At 38.3% G+C, this 18,936-nt stretch overlaps 1 protein-coding gene and 1 long non-coding RNA gene across 6 annotated transcripts in view; one reads left to right on the top strand and one right to left on the bottom strand.

Moving 5' to 3' along the window:
• LOC141585639 (uncharacterized) overlaps nt 1–3,509 on the bottom strand; it is a 40,817-nt gene extending 37,308 nt beyond the window's left edge. Inside the window, exon 1 of the long non-coding RNA XR_012519231.1 lies at nt 3,412–3,509. This is a non-coding gene — a long non-coding RNA (uncharacterized LOC141585639). The remainder of the gene's footprint in view (nt 1–3,411) is intronic.
• TRPC1 (transient receptor potential cation channel subfamily C member 1) overlaps nt 2,633–18,936 on the top strand; it is a 90,241-nt gene continuing 73,937 nt past the window's right edge. For 2 of the 5 annotated variants that reach the window (XM_074405793.1, XM_074405792.1), the window contains exon 1: nt 2,635–3,332. In XM_074405793.1, coding sequence (XP_074261894.1) covers nt 3,300–3,332 — 33 coding nt within the window. In that variant the 5' untranslated portion in view covers nt 2,635–3,299. Of the gene's footprint in view, nt 3,333–15,520; nt 15,676–18,936 lie in introns of all 5 variants that reach the window. The other 3 variants (XM_003942567.4, XM_003942566.4, XR_012519226.1) reach the window with 3 other exon arrangements.

The raw sequence follows: 18,936 nt of genomic DNA, 5'->3' as shown, positions 1-18,936 counted from the left end.
GGTTACAATGAGCTATGATTGCACCATTACACTCCAGCCTGGGTGACACAGCAAGATGCTGTCCCTTAAAAACAACAAAATGTGTACCAGATAGGTAAGAGAGGATTTCCGCATCTGAGATGATCCAAAAAGACTTCAAAAGAATAGGATGCAGTTGCAATATTGCCTCACTTTGAAGTAGGAACAGCCCCTTGACCCCCAGCACTTTGAAAGCCCTCCTGCTAGGATTATCTACTAAAGTAGGTTGGGATTCTCCAGTCTTAGAAATTAATCTAGCCCCTATGGGAGTCCTCTGGATAAAGAATCACCTAAGCCCAGCAACTTGCAAATGCTTCAGATTAAAGTGAAGCTGTAGCTACTTTGTGCTCTGTCTCACTTGCTCTCTTGCTAGATCACATGTGCAACATAGTTCTGAGCCATCTAAATTTTTACCCTCAAACACTGGAAGTTTTGGGTACATTAGGGTCAGCGTTTTTCTGCTACTGACTAAATTTTTTGCTGTACTACAGAGAGTCTAAGCACACATGCATAAATACAAATATGTGCCACTGTTCACTGGCCACAAATTTACAATGAACAATCTTGACATTTCCACCACGTAGACAAACTTGGAACTGTATTAAACATTACAAAATGGGGAATATTTACTATCTACCAGAGATAAGACACACACAAAAAAACAAAAACAATAGATTATCAACTGTTTCGAAGTAAATACATGAAAATGTTTGGAAAAATGGACAGTCCTGGCATCTGCTAAGGCCTCTTAGAGAAGACCTGATAAAGACTCTGAATTATGAGAAAGTTGTATTTAGGAAATTTGGGAGTTAAAGTGTTAAGCTGAGACAGGGATGGGATATACCAGCCTGAACAGGATAGGAACTATTTCCCCAAAATATAAAATACTCTGAAGTAAACTTTTATGTATTCTCTTAAAAACCTAAAACCTTAAAGGCACTTAAATCGGCAAGAAAAAAAACAAGCCATCCCAACAAAAAGTGGGCTAAAAACATGAATAGGGGCGGGTATGGTGGCTCACGCCTGTAATCCCAGCACTTCGGGATGCCAAGGCAGGTGGATCACCTGAGGCTGGGAGTTGGAGACCAGCCTGACCAACATAGAGAAACCCTATCTCTACTAAAAATACTAAATTAACTGAGTGTGGTGGTGCATGACTGTAATATCAGCTACTCAGGAGGCTGAGGCAGGACAATCCCTTGAACTCTGGAGGCAGAGGTTGTGGTGAGCTGAGGTCATGCCATTGCACTCCAGCCTGGACAACAAGAGCAAGAATCTGTCTCAAAAACAAAAACAAAAACAAAAGCAAAAACAAAACATACAACCAAACAGAAAAAAAAACAACAAAAACCCCCAAAAACATGAATAGACAATTCTCAAAAGAAAATATACAAATGGCCAACAAACATGAAAAAATGCTCAACATCACTAATAATCAGGGGATTGCAAGTCAAAACCACAGTGCAATACCACCCTACTCCGGTAAGAATGGCCATAATCACAAAATAAAAAAAAAATAGATGTTAGTGTGCATGGGGTAAAAGGGGAACACTTCTACACTGCTGATGGGAATGGAAACTAGTACAACCACTATCGAAAACAGTGTGGAGATTCCTTAAAGAACTAAAAGTAGAACTACCATTTGATGCAGCAATCCCACTACTAGGTATCTACCCAGAGGAAATTGTCATTACACGAAAAAATCCTTGCACATGCATATTTACAGCAGCACAATTCACAACTGCAAAAATGTGGAACCAGCCCAAATGCCCACCAATCAGTGAGTAGATAAAAAAAACTGTGGTAGATATGAGATGGAATACTACTCAGCCATAAAAAGGAATGAATAAATGGCACTGGCAGTAACCTGGATGGATTGGAGACTTATTCTTCGTTAAGTAACTCAGGAATGGAAAAGCAAATATATTCACATATTCCCACTCATATGCGGGAGCTAAGCTTTGAGTATGCAAAGTCATAAGAATGACACAGTGGACTTTGGCGACGCAGGGAGAAAGGTTGGGAAAGGGGTGAGGAATAAAAGACTACAAATTAGGTTCAGTGGATACTGCTTGGGTGATGGGCGCACCAGAATCTCACAAATCATCACTAAAGAACTCATGGAACCAAACATCACTTGCTCCCCCAAAACCTATGGAAATAATATGTAAATAAAAATTTATATATTTGTATAAATTATTTATACATAATGATATAATCTATATATCCATTATAAATGAGAGTTCATTTCTAGCCGAAAATGAGTACAACATACAAACCCACGAGTCTGGTGGCGTGGCGGGCCTCTCCATTGTGTTTTGAGCATAGTGCACCAGAACTTGAAACAGCTGGACAATTCCACAAAGGGTTTAGCCTAAACATTAAGTCGTCAGAGACTCAATTAGCATACTGCTCCATATTTTCTTAATTACCTTAAACCAGTACCTTGAGCGTGGAAAGGGAAGACTGTAGCTGGTTCACCTCAGCTGAGCTAAGGAAGCTCCAGCTGGCTCCAGGAGCCTCGCGCGGTGAGTCCCCACCGGAGGCCCCGCCCACCTAAGCCCGCCCTTGCCGCAGGCTCCGCCCAGCCGAGCCCACCCTTGCCGCAGGCTCCGCCCTGGTGTCGTCGCTACAGAGGAGCAGAGGATGACGTGAGGACAGAGGCACGAACATCTCGGAGCGCAGCTGGGCCAGCGGTTCCCACAGCCCTGGAGCCCAACGTGCGCAGTAGCGCCTCTCGGAGCTCCTCTCCCACAGATCTGTCATCCTCTTCCCGGGCTAGGCCGCCCCCTGCGCGGCCACTGCGACTCCTGGCACGGCCCCGTGCTCGGCTGCCGCCCTGGCGCGCGCCACACTGTCGTCCCCGGACGGGCGCGGACCGGCTCGGCCGGGTCGCCGGCGACTGGGGAGGGGTCGCTGGCCCCGGGGCCGCGCATGCGCCGCCACCAACCTGGGGCTGTCAGTGGAGGGCGAGTGCTGGCTCGCAGGCGAGGCGACGCTCTTCGGGGCCAACGGGCCGCGAGCAGAGGCGGCGGTGGGAACGACTCATCCTTTTTCCAGCCCTGGGGCGTGGCTGGGGTCGGGGTCGGGGCCGGTGGGGGCCCCGCCCCCGTCTCCTGGCCTGCCCCCTTCATGGGCCGCGATGATGGCGGCCCTGTACCCGAGCACGGACCTCTCGGGCGCCTCCTCCTCCTCCCTGCCTTCCTCTCCATCCTCTTCGTCGCCGAACGAGGTGATGGCGCTGAAGGATGTGCGGGAGGTGAAGGAGGAGAATACGCTGAATGAGAAGCTTTTCTTGCTGGCGTGCGACAAGGGTGAGAGCTAGGCCCCTTTCTCCGCCTCCGGAAGCCCCTGCCCTCCAGACCTTTCGTCCTCTCCCCCGCCTCAACTTACTCGGGGCGCTCCCTCTGTCTCAGGCGCCGAGTGTCTTCCCGCCTCACCCGCTGCCTCACGCGGGCTTCTCCTCACCGCCTCTGCCCTGTGAGTGTGGAGCTGGCGGGCGAGTGGAGCTGGGGCTGCGCCCTCGGAGCGCGTCACTGTGGGGGGCGGCTCTGGTCTTGGGGTCCGGTATTTAGGTAGCGCCGTGGGAGCCCCGACCCCAGCGTTTTGGCGCCGGCCTTTCCACTAACCGCGTGAATGACCTGGTCTGTCTCTGTTCATTCCTTCTGGAAGCCCACTCTCCATTCCGAAAATTCCGTGACCTTACCTTAGGATGTCTCGTGTGGAGGGTGCTCATCACCAGTTTTTGTTTTTCTTAAAAACAGAACCAGACTTGCTATTATTTAGCTTCACCTGCCCAGTGCTTTAGCCAGTGACTGTTGGCTGGCGTTAGTATCTGAATATCCTAGGTGGAGATACATGAAGTAAGGACGGAACGGGAGAAATTCTGCCTTAGTTCCCAAAACTTTCTCCAAACTTATGGAATGCCTTTGATTGTTCGTGCTTTTTATTGGAAAGATTTATTGCTCCCCGATCTTTCTTTGGGAGATAAAGATAGTTAAAAATAATTACAGGAATTACAGGGCAAAAATATGTGGAATATATTTAGCTCGTTTTCCTTTTTTTAGTCTAGAAGTTAATCATTTTTATGGCCATGTTAAAGCTGTGTCACGCAATCGTGCTTTGTAGTGATGCATATAATAAAAGGAATAGGAAATTGGTTGCCCTAAGACTGCTTTTGTTTTCTACATGAAAAAAAGCACTAAAATTTTTCTGTTTCCAAATTTATATGGCTGTATACTTAGGAAAACTCTGTTAGAACCATGCAAACTTCCGAAGCAAACCCAAAGGACAGTTTACACGATAAAAAGACGAACTACAGAGGATTTTTGTTTGTTTGTTTGTATGTATGTGTGAATGTGTAATTAACAAATGACAGCCTCCCTAACCCCTCTTCCTTTTGAAATAGGATTTTATTTACACGATTTTTTGAAAACACACTGACATATAAACAAAGTCCACCTATGTCTCTTGTTGAGCCATTTTTATGTTCTTATGTAATAGTATTAAATAATATTATGAAAGCAATATTAATAATATTGTTAAAGCCCACCATGGACACAACTTTGAGCAGTCTTTGAAATGTAAAGAAACAGGATATATATCTATAACGTCACAAAGTTAGAGTCTGCAGATTATGTACAATTATTTAGTATTGCTGGAGTGGCTTGCCTGAGTTCTCCTCCCTCAAAAGTTCTTTGAGACAGGAAGGGGGAAAAGATTGTGTTGTACTAAAATGAGTAAGTGCTGGCTGCATGTATTCCAGCTCACTGTGCAATGGTTATTTTAAAGCAAACAGAAAGTATGTCAAGAAGGGAAATTTGATATTCCTGTCAAACTGAGGACAGAGAAATATCAATGGAGTATGGTTGAGCAAGTATTTGTACAGTGTGTATGTTCAGTATTATTGCATGACATATCTCAAAGAGAGTTTTAATTCATGATAGTTGTATAGCTATGTATGTGTTTAGTAGTACCAGCTGAAATACCTTGATATTCTTTGTCAGTTTTTTATTTTATAGCATAATTGAGATGAGAGACTTGGCTTTGTGGGGATAGGGTGGAAACTAAACCGGCATTTTTCCCCATAAATAAATTAGAAGTTTTAAAAAAAAGTGAGCTAAAAGGAATTTTCTGTTCCGGGTATGTGGAAACAACTTCTTGATTAGATTTGGAAAAATAGCATAATTCTTACACATACTTACTGGATACATTTACATTTAAAAAGTAATTTTGAGTTAGAGGAATATTCTTTTGATGATGTTTGTGTTCACCAATATTGTCAAACTTTTCAAAATGTTACCAAAACCAATCTAAAAGTGAACAATTTCCTGAAGTAGCTGTGGCTTTCACCATTACATTGGAGCTTTCATCAGACCAAATGGCATTCACTAAAGCAGCTACTGGGGTAGAGTGTTCATGCTTTTCATAGAGGATTTCATTTAAGCCCCACAACTGTAAGAGCCAGATCTGTTGTTGTCCTCAATTTGTAGATGAGGAAAATGAGGCATAGCAAAATTTTAAAATTACTTTGCCCAAGATTACATTGGTTAGAAAGTAGTAGAACTGGCATTTATCTTGAGCCTGCACACTTAACCAGTGTTATATAGATCTGGTTTTAGTTGAATAGTCAACATCATTTGTGTTAGAAAAGACACATCCATATTTGGACACACTAGTTGAAATTAAATTTTCTTTGTATGGATGCTTTATAAACCTTGATTTCTGTGTATTACATTTGTTCAATAAAAAAGGGTAAAAAGCAAGCATGGTGCTTTAGTAGCACCAGAGCAAATCAACTCTAGAGTATCTATGGTGTTCTAGAGTGTCTCATTCTTTTCATGTAGCATTCTTGTTCTACTTATGCAAAATGTTCACAACATTACTCTTCTTATGGAAAATTTAGGAATTCCTAAAGCAAAAATTGTGGAGATGAGATGGATATGTGTATGTTAGTAGATGGGTGGCTTTTTGAAGATGTGTACAGATTAAAGAGTATAGAAAAAGGCCGGGCGCGGTGGCTCAAGCCTGTAATCCCAGCACTTTGGGAGGCCGAGGCGGGTGGATCACAAGGTCGAGAGATCGAGACCATCTGGTCAACGTGGTGAAACCCCGTCTCTGCTAAAAATACAAAAAATTAGCTGGGCATGGTGGCACGTGCCTGTAATCCCAGCTACTCAGGAGGCTGAGGTAGGAGAATTGCTTGAACCCAGGAGGCACAGGTTGCGGTGAGCCGTGATAGCGCCATTGCTCTCCATCCTGGGTAACAAGAGCGAAACTCCGTCTCAAAAAAAAAAAAAAAAAAAAGAGTATAGAAAAAAATGTAGAAAAGAGAAATAGTTTGTGATAGCTGGCTTTTATGTAAATAAGTTTGGTAGATTTAGGCAACTTCTGATCCAGGTAGTAGCTACTTAGTAATGGCTGTTACTGATCTTCACAGTGGATGAGGATCATCTCAAAGGTAACACTGAATCCTTTCTTTGTAAAGGAAAAAGTTAATTGAAAGTTCCTGCTCCAGGCAATGTATAGAGAAGGCTAGCCCCCCCAGATGAAATTCTCAGAAAGTACACTCTTGTTCGTTTTAGAGATAGAATGCTGTAATTCAGAGGTAAAACTTAATTGTAACAAGAGCTGACTATAAATATGTTGTTTTATGAAAAATTAAGTAGTGATTCTTACAGCCATGCCTTTGTCCTCCCTCATTGAGAATTAGTGTCATAATAAGCCTCTTTTATTTGTAGACACCTATGGTATCCGGCAGGTCTGTTGACAAGAGAAAGGGTAAATAAATCTATTTAGAAAACACCTAAAGTAAGTGTAGTTCATGTTAATTTTCCCCTTTTTAAAAAAAAACTGTTGAGTAGATGGTAGCTTTTAGTATATATTTGCAAATGTAAATCTACTGTTTAATATGCTGATGATCAGTAATCAGTTCATGTACAGACAAGAAAATATGAAAGGATTCAGTCCCTGCCAACTCGCCAAGGAGAGTATTTTCAAGAAATCTGATTTGTAGTTAATGAGTCAGAAGTCCCTTCTTGAAATTTCTACACGAGGTTAGGGGGAGGTATGGAGAGGGTAGATTTTCACCTTTATCACTGGGCTCAGCCTAGTCTCAGTGTCCTGTGTCACCTTAGTGGTAAGATTTGCTGTATTGTAAGGAAAGATGTTTTGATGACTGAATTTCTTTTTCTTTTCTGAGACGGAGTTTCTCTCTTGTTGCACAGGCTGGAGTGCAGTGGTGCGATCTTGGTTCACTGCAACCTCCGCCTCCCAGGTTCAAGTGATTCTCCTGCCTCAGCCTCCTGAGTAGCTGGAATTATAGGCACCCGCCACCACGCCTGGGTAATTTTTTGTATTTTTAGTTGAGATGGGGTTGCACCATATTGGCCAGGCTGGTCTGAAACTCTTGACCTCAGGTGATCCACCCACCTCGGCTTCCCAAAGTGCTGGGATTACAGACATGAGCTACCGTGCCTGGCCTGGTGACTGATTTCTACATAAACTTTGTGTACCTTTGGGCTAAGGATGCTTTAGAAATGTGCAACAACTCCAGAAAGAAGCCAGAGTCAGAAGAAAAAAGTGCAGCATTTCTGAGAGGAGTAATATTAACCTGCTGTTTTTTGAACACCTTATTTATATATAATGGGCCTTTTAAAAAATGTTTGTTTATTTGAGAAGAGATTTTGAAGTGTGGTGTTAGAATGGATGGTGGTAGGGGAAAAAAATGCAGAGTACTGGTACTGGTGTGAAGTGTTATGTTGACAAGGGGTACCTAATGTAAGGAGATATGTGCTTGCTGTGAGGAAAAAGAACTTTGCAGAAAAGAGAGGTGAAGAGGGTATTGTAGGCAACATTCAATAAACTTCACAAATCATCATAGGCACAGTATTTATGTACTTTATATAGGAAAGCTTTTCAAATAACCAAAGTTTTAGAATGTACTAGTTGAGAAATGTTGCCATAGGGAATGGTTCAGGTTTACTTTAACAATGGCAACAAAAGACTCAAATTGCAAAAATCTTAGTGGATAATTTATCTCTAACAGACTAGTAATTCAGCAGCTAGCTGCCTGCTGGTTCTGTAATACTGGTAGTTCTTTATAGTGATTGCACAACCTTGCTGCTCTTTTTCTAAAAGTCACCATCAAACTATACTTGTCAAGCTCTTAATTGTGTTAAGGCACAGGGAAAGTGCTTTATCAAGAAAGTACTGACTACATTCCTATCCTTTGTGAGAATGTTCTGTAATGGAGATGCTCTCTTGTGCTCTAGTGAGAAGTAAGGAAATCTATGTTTGTGTGAAATATATCTGTCTGAAGGGAAGAAGCAAGTGCTCAATTTAACTTAAATGGCCTATATGTGATTTGGAGGGTGGGATATTATTTGTACGGAGTCAATCTTTTATCTGGGCAGTTAAAAAAAAATGTAATCCAAGCCAGACTCCTATCTATACCTTGTATACAGATTTGGAGGAAGAGTGTGTAAAGATTAAATTTTATTATATAGGTATTGTTGTAACCTAATAATAATTCCTCTTCTACCTTGCTATCAGTGCTCTAAATATCTTCTTCATTGCTGACTCTTCCAAATTTAATGATAGTGAGAAATTTAAGATTTAAGTTCAGTAGTTTAATAGGTAATGAGGAGTTCAAAAGTTATCTCTAGGAGACGATTAGGTAATAAATTTTAGGAGCCTAGATGAATGATCAGAACTAAAAGAATTCCAGCACTGTATCAATATAATCAGGAGACTCAGTAGACTTCTTTGGATGCCAAAGGTTTGTTATGTATAAAGTGACTGGCACTATTATTAATACCTTATGTTAATTTTTAAAAATAACTCATTTATTTTTCTGATTATATTTGTTTTATCACCAGTTCTTTCATGTTTTTCTAGATTAATGTATTGGCCAGCAATATACTTTTCTAGTTTTATAAATATCTGTAATTCAAATGTATATGAGATTAAATTTAAGCAACACGATAAATCCTTTCTGAGACTGTTGCTGCACAACTGATACAAAGTAAGTTTTAAACAACTCACAGCAACCTTGTGAATGGGATCTCAAGTCATTTATTAGTCTCTTAACTACGAAATAAACATTGCTTTTGACTGTTCTTCAAATAGAGTTAAGAATATGCTGTTTATAATTTTTATCAACTGATTTACTATGGAAAAATCACTATTACCTTCTATGTTATGGTATAACTTCTTTCTGGCAGCGGTGTGGATCTTTGCTCTTTTCTAAATGATATCCATATTATTAGTAGTCTTAATTAAGATTTCATAAGCAACTAAGAAATTATGGTAATAATTGTCTTTTTAAAAAATATTCAAAGTGTTATAAACAGTTAAGCATAACATGTTTTTTAGTATCTTTAATTTTGAAGGTTTCATTTACAATAATATGATTATAAATACGTTAGGGTCTGTAATACTGAGTTTTACACATTTGATAAAACTTTGTTTTAAATCATTTTCACTTAAAAAGTCTGCATGGGTGTTTTTTTTTTTTCCTCCTTTTTAGAATGTGATTCAAACTAGTTTGAGGTTTGCTGTTAACATTTTTATCAGTATTGTCCTTATTTATATTTCCAAATCCAGCAACTGAACTTGATCGCGTCTTTGTATTTTTTTACTTCATCTTTCTCTTAATAAAATCTGTTTTGCATCATTTGTAATATTTCAATTAGAATGTTGCAATTGCCACACTCAAGTTTGTTACAGAAACTTGGTTTGAAAAGCTTTACAAGTTTTTTAATAGATTAAATTTTCTCACACTTCACAACTAACTTCAAATTTGGTTAATATAAAATTAAACTGATCAACATTAATACTGTCTTTGCCATAAAATCAAACAAGATGCTAATGAGGAAGAGGTGGAATCACCTGTTCTTAATCAGTATTGTAACGTTTCTCCATTGTATTTCTCAAGAATTTACTACAGTTGGCTTGAGTCAATTTGTTGCTAAGGATCTATGGGATCACTGTTTAATTTTTTTAAATTGCTTGTTAGGATTCACTAAACTGATTTCATGATTGTTAGTGGGTTGCAACCTGCACTTTGGAAAATTGGTTTGGAATGATTATTGGCTGAGCAATAGAGAGGCACAAGATGAATTCAGAATGGTAACAAGGCCTAACTAAGTCCTATAGGGCTTTGTAGGCCACAGTAAAAATTTGGCTGTTAAGTGTGATAGAAAATTCTGATGATTGTAAGCTTGATATGTTTTTAACTGATAACTCTAGCTGTAGAGTGGAGAGTGGTTTGAAGGGGTGGGGCTAGAGCAGAAGTAAGCAAACTATGGCCCACAGACCATATCTGCATGTTTTGTAAGGGAGCTAAGACTGGTTTTTTAAGTTTTATATTTCAAATGGTTAAAAAAGAATACTATTTCATAACACATGAAAAGTCTATAAAATTCAAATTTCAGTGTCCATAAACAAACTTTTATTAGAACACATCCACTATCATTTTTTTACATGTGGTCTATGGCTGCTTTTGTGTTGAAAGGGCAGAGTTGTAACTGAGAGTGCATGGCCCACAAAACCTAAAATATTTACTATCTAACCTTTTTTCAGAATAAGTTTATTGGCCTCTGTGCTACAGTATAAAGTATTAATAAGTAATATAACTTGCAATAGGGAAAAGAGTACAGTGTGAACTGAATTCAACTTCAATTTGTACAGAGATGACTGGGTGTTTTAAAGGGAGATTGAGCAAACAAGGAAGCGGGTGAGTGTGGTGGGCTCAGGTGGAGTCAGGGAAGTGAAAAATTACAAAATACAGGACTTGGGGAGTTGGTCCATGTGAAATCTATTTGAGTTTGCTAATGGCATTTAGGGAAGTTAGGCTTCTACCCTCCCCAGAGGCTGAGAGATGAGGCCCTGTCTTCACGCGTTGGCTGGAACAAACGGTAAATTCTTAGGTCGGCTTTAAGCTTTAAGTTTTCCCGGACAGGTGTTTTAAGAGGAGCTAGAGTCATCCTAGGGATGCAGCCTTCAGTTGTTAGAAACTCTTAGTGTTTTGTTCAAGTTTATGTAGGCCAAGGTGGAGGCCTAGTGAAGAGCTCAGAAAAGCCTGACTAGAGTTTTGTCAAAGAGAGAATGTTGGTCAGCAGCTGTATTAGTTAAGAGGCTATTGCAGAGTCCAGGAGGAAGATCTTGGGCAGGCGTCCCCAAACTATGGCCCGCGGGCCACATGCGGCCCCCTGAGGCCATTTATCTGGCCCCCCGCCGCACTTCAGGAAGGGGCACCTCTTTCATTGGTGGTCAGTGAGAGGAGCACAGTATGTGGCGGCCCTCCAACGGTCTGAGGGACAGTGAACTGGCCCACTGTGTAAAAAGTTTGGGGACGCCTGATCTTGGGGGATTGGACTGCAGGTAGCAGTATACATGGAGACAAGTAGATGATTATGGGAGATATTTTGGAGAGGGGGCTAAGAAGATTTGTTGTTGAATTGATATACTCCCTGTGGAATTGATTGAAAATGGTTTCTTTTTCCTTCACTGAGAAAGACTACCATCTAGCCAAAAAAGTAAACAAATTATGTTGCACTTCTATGTGTTATATTTTAAAACACAAAAGACATAACTCTTGAAAGCACCTTCAGTATAAAATGAGTGGCATTTATATATTTGCCTGTCATACACAGGCATTTTGAACTGTAATCCTTGTTCTATAACTAGTGTCTTGCTGTTTAAGTTTTCTAACCTCTTTTTACATACATACTCATCCTGAAAATTAAGACAGTTCTTTTTTTTTTTTTTTGACATAGTACATTGTTTTAAATGATTTGCAAATATAAACTTCTCTGAAATGCTTAGCAACTACTCTAGGTTTTTTATAGGTTCTGTGACTATAATGTGATTTTTCATTTGCATAACTATATTAGCTGTAGGGTGAAACTTTTTATTTTTAGGGATGAAAATTATTTATTTGGTTTTGATTTGATTTTTAGGTTTTTTTTTCCCCCCTTTCTTTCTTGTATAGCTCCTTAACTACAATAGAAATAGTCTTTAAAACTTTAGGGCCAGGCACGGTGGCTTATGTCAGTAATCCCAGTACTTTGGGAGGCCAAGGCAGGCAGATCACTTGAGGTCAGGAGTTTGAGACCAGCCTAGCTAACATGGTGAAATCCCATCTCTACTAAAAATGCAAAAATTACCTGGGTATAGTGGCAGGTGCCTGTAATCCCAGCTACTTGGGAGTCTGAGGCAGGAGAATCACTTGAACCCAGGAGGTGGAGGTTGCAGTCAGCCGAATGCTGCCCACAGTACTCCAGCCTGGGGGACAGAGTGAGACTCTGTCTTAAAAAACAAACAAACAAACAAAAAACCTTTAAAGCTGGAATATGTGATATTTGTAATGCAGTTTCTTTTTTAATAGCAATCTAAATTTTTTAACATGTAGCAATTATTTTTGTCTATTTGCTATACCTGAAATTTATAAAATGTCATAAGGATTTATTTATGTAGCTCTTCATACCCTTCTGTCTCTAGCAGTATGGTTGATTAGATTATCAGAAACCTTTCTTCTTCAAATCACCTAGAAATGATAGCTAAAATATAATAAACATCCAGTTAAATGAACAGCTGAACTTTTAAGAAAGTAGGGGAAACAACCAAGGTACAAAAGTGAAGAAAAGACTGAAAAACCAGGAGTTTGTGAGCTGACACTATGGCTGCTCCATGGATGGGGATAAGAGTTATTGTTTTGGGTATTACAGGGATTTGAGTCTTAATGCCCATAAGAATCAACAGGTTACAAGGCTTTGAGACTGCAGAAAGTGAGGAGTTGTACTTAACATCTAAGCATAAAACCAGGATCCTTTTTTTTCCCTTTGAGATGGAGTTTCACTCTTATTGCCTAGGCTGGAGTGCAGTGGCACAATCTTGGCTCACCGCAACCTCTATCTCCTGGTTTCGAGCGATTCTCCTGCCTCAGCCTTCCAGGTAGCTGGGATTACAGGCATGCACCACCATGCCTGGTTAATTTTGTATTTTCAGTAGAGACAGGGTTTCTCCATGTCTGTCAGGCGTGTCTTGAACTCCCAACCTCAGGTGATCCGCATGCCTTGGGCTCCCGAAGTTTTGGGATTACAGGTGTGAGCCACCACACCCAGCCAAAACGAGGATCCTTAAAGGACTGTACCTTCCGCAAAGAGGTAGATGAGGAGAAAAACCAATCTACCAGCACATGGAGACTTCAAGGAAGCTTGTTTGTGTTAGTGTGTGCTCTGAATAAGGGTAAAAATAAGACTCTTTTAAGGATACATAACCATGGTCCTGCCTCTTGTCTTAGGGTTCAAATTAATACTCCTTTCAGATAATTAAACTATCATATAGAGACCATAAAATAATTGTTTAAAATGATGAAAAAATGAAAATAAGGAAATGAAAATGTAAGAAAATAAGAGAGTTGGAAATACAAATAAAAAATACAGTCATTAGATTTTTAAGAAATCAGTGAATGGGTTAAAGGAAGAATGTGACTAGAAGCTAGAGGAGAAACAAGTGACTGGAAGAAATATGTGAAGAAATTACCCAGAATACAGGAAAGAGAGAGAGAAAAATGGAAAAACAGAGAATCTTGAGAGACACAGATGTTAAAATGGGAATGTCTAACTTAATGTCTAATAGAAGTTGACAGGAGAAAAAGTAATATGGAGATGAAGCAATATTTGAAGAGATAATGGCTGAAAATACTGAAGAATTAATGAAGGGTAGAAGTCCTTAGATTTAGACAGCCTAGTCCAGATGTGTTGGCTCATGCCTGTAATCCTGGTGCTTTGGGAGGCCAAGGTGAGAGGATTGCTCAAGACCAGGAATTTGAGACAAGCCTGAGCAACATAGCAAGACCTCATCTCCATAAAAAATAAAAATAAAAAACCTCTAAATTTAGAAAGGCTAATGAGTCCTAAGCAGGATAAATAAAAAATTACTCCTCACCTAGACACATCATGATAACAAAAAGAAAATATAGCAGAATTTTTATGTGTAGTATTCTACTAAGATGTTGAAATAGATTCACCTGAAATAAGGTTTTAAATGTCACTTTTCAGTAATAGTGATATATTTTCACTGGTCTCTCTTTGGTCACTATTGGTTCAACTTGTGACTTAAAGCATCAGTTTGTGAAGTGTCTGTCTGATAAGCTTTTCCTGGGGAGCGTTTGTGTCTAACTGCTAACTAGTAGTACTATGAGGAAAATAATTCTTTTTGTGACTAGTTTTCTTCTTGAGGGAACTGAGGAAATAACATTGTCAAGAAAACTATCACCAGCTTCCTTCAAAGGAAGTTATATGTGTGGGGCAGGGAGTTTAAAGCCATAGATTAAAAATAGTAGCAAATTTATTTGAAATTTTACAAATAAAATCTGTTACCTGTCTTTCTTATTTAGCCCAGTTTCAGTAATTTCTTTTTCTGTATCACAAAATCATTCATTTCTTTTTCTTTCTATTTTCTACACTGCGTGTTCTTTTCCTGTTTATTTATAGACTTCTAAGGAGCAACTATATTTGTACATCACTTAAAATGGTTTATCTAATGTTTAACAAGTCAAATGAAACAAAACAAGCAACCGCCCCCCTTGCTTTTTTTCTCTATTTTGTTAGCAGTTTTCTTTTGATTTATTCCCCATATTCCTGTACCATCTGGCCAGCAGACAAGTACAGTGGGCCTTTTCTGAAAATAATTACTGCTGTAATTGCTCTCATTTTCCCACATGGGATAACTGTTTTGTTGTGGGGTACAGTCACACGGAAGGCAATTTGCCTGCTCCTAACAGGTGAGGCACTAATCCTAGCTCAGCCTTAAGAGTTTTGTGAGTTGAATGTTCCCTGGTCATTTAATCTAAACAACTTCATTAATGAGATGGGGTATGTGTGTGTGTGTGTGTGTGTGTGTGTGTGTGTGTGTGTGTGTGTTGGGAGGGTGGGGAGGAGGGAACAGGATTTTCAGACATCCTTCCCTTTACTATACATATCCTTGAATATATAGGTATTTACACTGCTTTTCCAAAGTATATTTTCCCCTGAAAGACCTCTTTATAATATCCTCTACTTATTACTAGATCTCATTTTTAACTTGATGATGTGTAAGTAAATGTCTGTGTATATTTGCGATATAAAATGTAATTCTTTAAGCTTTTTCTATCTAATTTTTCTAGTTTCCAGTCTGTGCTTTTGGTCATCCTTTATTAAATTGCTTTAAATATCTTCTAAAAGTTTATCTTCTTAAGTTATTAATTTTAAACTAATTTTTATATCATTGTATATTTAAAATTTTTTCTGCCTTTTATGTCTGCTGCAAATGTATATATTATTTTATCAATGTATAAATTTTCATCAAGGAAATGTTCACATTTTCTGTGCACATTTTCATATACAAAAATCAGTTTAGGCTCTTATCTTTTAATTCAACAAACTAAGTTTTTCTTTACAGTCATTCTAAGTTGATATTCATGGATAATAAATTATGTTTGTATATTGTTATTTAGGTGACTATTATATGGTTAAAAAGATTTTGGAGGAAAACAGTTCAGGTGACTTGAACATAAATTGCGTAGATGTGCTTGGGAGAAATGCTGTTACCATAACTATTGAAAACGAAAACTTGGATATACTACAGCTTCTTTTGGACTACGGTTGTCAGGTACAAGGCTAGATAATTTTATCCAGTGAACTTCTAAGTGCTGTTAGATATGCCATGCTTTCTTCTTTCCTTCTTCTTCTTTTCTTTTTCTCCTTTTCTTTCTTTATCTCTCTTACTCTCTTTCTTTCTCCCTTCCTTCAACTTTTATTTGGTTTTGAGCCACTAAAAGTTTTAAAAACAAGCAAACAAAGGACTTTTTGAAAAGTATAATATTTTGAATTGATTTATCTTTTTCCTCCCAAATGTCATTTTCCCCCACATCTGACAGAGGTAAATTATCGTGACTTATTAAAGATGACTTTGTTTTCATTACTTTTGTTAACACTATTTATATTATATATCTAAAATAGTACAAATACTCTGGAAGTGTCAGGGAACAGGTTTTTCTGTGGCCCATATTAGTTAAAAACACATCAACAAAGTATTTCTGACATAAAACAATTGTCAGTTTGACCTTGGTTTTCTCCTAAGTTTTATTAAATTTCCTTTTTTGTTTGAAACTTCGTTTTTATCTAAAGATGAATTATTTTTATTTACCTATTTAAGATAGACCTTCCTATTTATCTTCATATCACTTTGGGTAGAAAAACAGGCATGTGTGTGAGTCTTGAATGAATTCAGTCTAGAGATTCTAAAGGAAATTTGATAATACCATTTTCCTTTCCTTTTGGTTTGCTTATGATGGGATTTGGCACATTAATTTCTACCTCTTTTCTTCTTTTTTAATGAGGCACATTTTTTTTAGTGGCATCAGGAGACACTCTCAGCAGATTTTCTGAATATAAGTAGGGTAATTCTATGTACATTGCTATTTTATATATGTATATGTATATGTGTATGTATATGTATATGTATGTGTGTACATATATATATAAAACAACATGTGGTACTGTCTCCATATATATGTTTGGAGTAAAAAAAAAAATTGCTTACCCGACAACCTCAGTTATTCAGACCACAATTGAGAACCAGAAAGTAAGTAAAAAATGTCTCTGAGCAGCCAGCGGTTTGCTGCCATGAAGTTTACAAATTAAATTTATGAACTTGAGTTATAGGAGCCCTCCATCAGAGTCTGTTTTTTCTCATTTTAGGTTCCATTTTAACAAACTTAATTAATTTCTAATCCATAGAGAATCTGAGGGACAATGGAAGGAGCATGAGAGCTGCAGTGGAACAAAATGAGGTGTGGTACCTCTGACACTATTTAACAGAGGTCAACAGCATTACATATCTGATATTCTCTTAGGGAGCTGTATGTTAGAATGATAATTAAGGCTTATAACAATGGCCCAGAGTCAGTAAGGAAGAGTTAAATTATATTCAGTACCTATTATTATAGGAGAAAGACTGTATATATGCGTGTGTGTGTTTATGTGTGTTTGTGTGTCTATAAGACACTTATGAAAGCAGAAGACTTCCATCAAAATAGTTTAAATTTTGCCAGGCGTGGTGGCTCACGCCTGTAATCCCAGCACTTTGGGAGGCTGAGGCAGGTGGATCACCTGAGGTCAGGAGTTTGAGACCAGCCTTACCAATATGGTGAAACCCTGTCTTTAAAAAAAAAAAAAGTTTAAATTTTAAAATTAAACACTTAAAGGCATAAGCTTCAGTTACCTAGAAAATAAGAGTAGAAAAAAATTCATACACTGATGATTCTGGATAAAAGAATTGTTATGGTATAATAATTTTGTCTTTTTACACATATGGTTATGTACATGTACTAGTTTAGCATTATACACAGTGCTTTCATATACTTGATCACATTCAAACATCATAGTCAACCTATATAGATGTTACATTTTATAGATTAGAAAACTGAGGCTCATAGACTTCAATGAATTTCCCAAAGTTCTAAAATTAGTAAGGACAAGACTAAGCTTTGAATTTAATCTTCTGATTGCAAATCCCATTCTCTTTCTAGTTCACTGTGTTCTGTCCAGTTACCTGTGTCTTATTTTATCAATCATCAATGTCCAAGGCCTTTGGTTGGGTGTGATTGTGGAAATAAGTAAAAAATGAAAAAGTAGAACATGGGTTCTGTGTGATAGGATCTTTAAGACAAATTGGACAATTAAAATATGTATGAATTACAAATCAAATAATACAAAAGTATATTTGGTAAGTGTTGAGTGGTAATAATACTTGACCCTTTTTTTATATTGCTTTGTATTTATAAGAGTTTTCATGTGTCTTTGTTATATCAGTGGTTCTCAACCAAATGATTTTGTCACCATCAGGGGACATTTGGCAACATCTGAAGATATTTTGGTTTCACAATTGGAGGGCAGGTTACTATTGTCATCTAGTGTGTAGAGGCTAGGAATGTTGCTGAACATCCTACAATACCCAAGACAGCCCCCACAATAAAATATTATTTGACCCAAAATTTCAGTAGTGCTGCTATTGAGAAACCCTATTTTATAATTAAACTTTTGTGATTTGATGTACATGATTTAGAAATACAGAGAAGGGCAAGACCACTATAAGTTGGGGCTGTCAAGAAAGACTTCATTGGAAAAGTATCAGTTGAGCTCAGCATTGAAATATTAATAATTGCTAACATTTATATATTACTACTCTCTGCCAGGAACCTTAAATATGTTCACTTACTTAATCCTCACAACATAAGGATGAGTTAGATATTATTGTCCCCATTTTATAGAAGAGGAAACTGAGGTAAAAAGGTCAAGTAACTTGCCCAGAGTTACTCTGTAAATGGCAGACCTGGAATCTGAACTTAGGTTCTGGCTCCAGAATCCATGCTCTTACCCTATTATGCTGATCTGCTCTCAAACATGTAATAGGTAGGGAACAGGGGATGTAGAGAAGGATGTAAACAAAGGTATATGCAATGTATATTTTTGAGACAGTGAATTGATTTAGCTTTTTCAAACAAAGCATTTGGGTTGGAGAGTAGTGGGAACAAATAATTAAAACAGATACAAAGGGCCTTGAATGCCAGAATAAGGAATTTGGGTTTTATATAATAGATAGGGGGTGTCATTACATGATTTTTGAGAAAGGATGTGATGTATCTAGTGGTATTTTAGAAAGATGAATCTAGTGGCTGAATTTAATACAGATTGGGAAATGGAAAGTGGGAAAGGCTATAGCCTACATGAACAGTTTTTATAGTAATCTAGATATGAAGAGGTTAATGCTTGAACTGGAACAGTGCTATAAGAAAAACAGTGGCTATACCAAGGGTGAGGGCGAAAGGCAGATATGGGTCCATGACCTATACGGTTCCAGTGCCTGTTA

Source organism: Saimiri boliviensis, chromosome 9 (assembly GCF_048565385.1).
Source record: "Saimiri boliviensis isolate mSaiBol1 chromosome 9, mSaiBol1.pri, whole genome shotgun sequence".
In the NCBI taxonomy this organism is placed as follows: domain Eukaryota; kingdom Metazoa; phylum Chordata; class Mammalia; order Primates; family Cebidae; genus Saimiri; species Saimiri boliviensis.
This window is presented reverse-complemented; position numbering and strand designations above follow the sequence as displayed.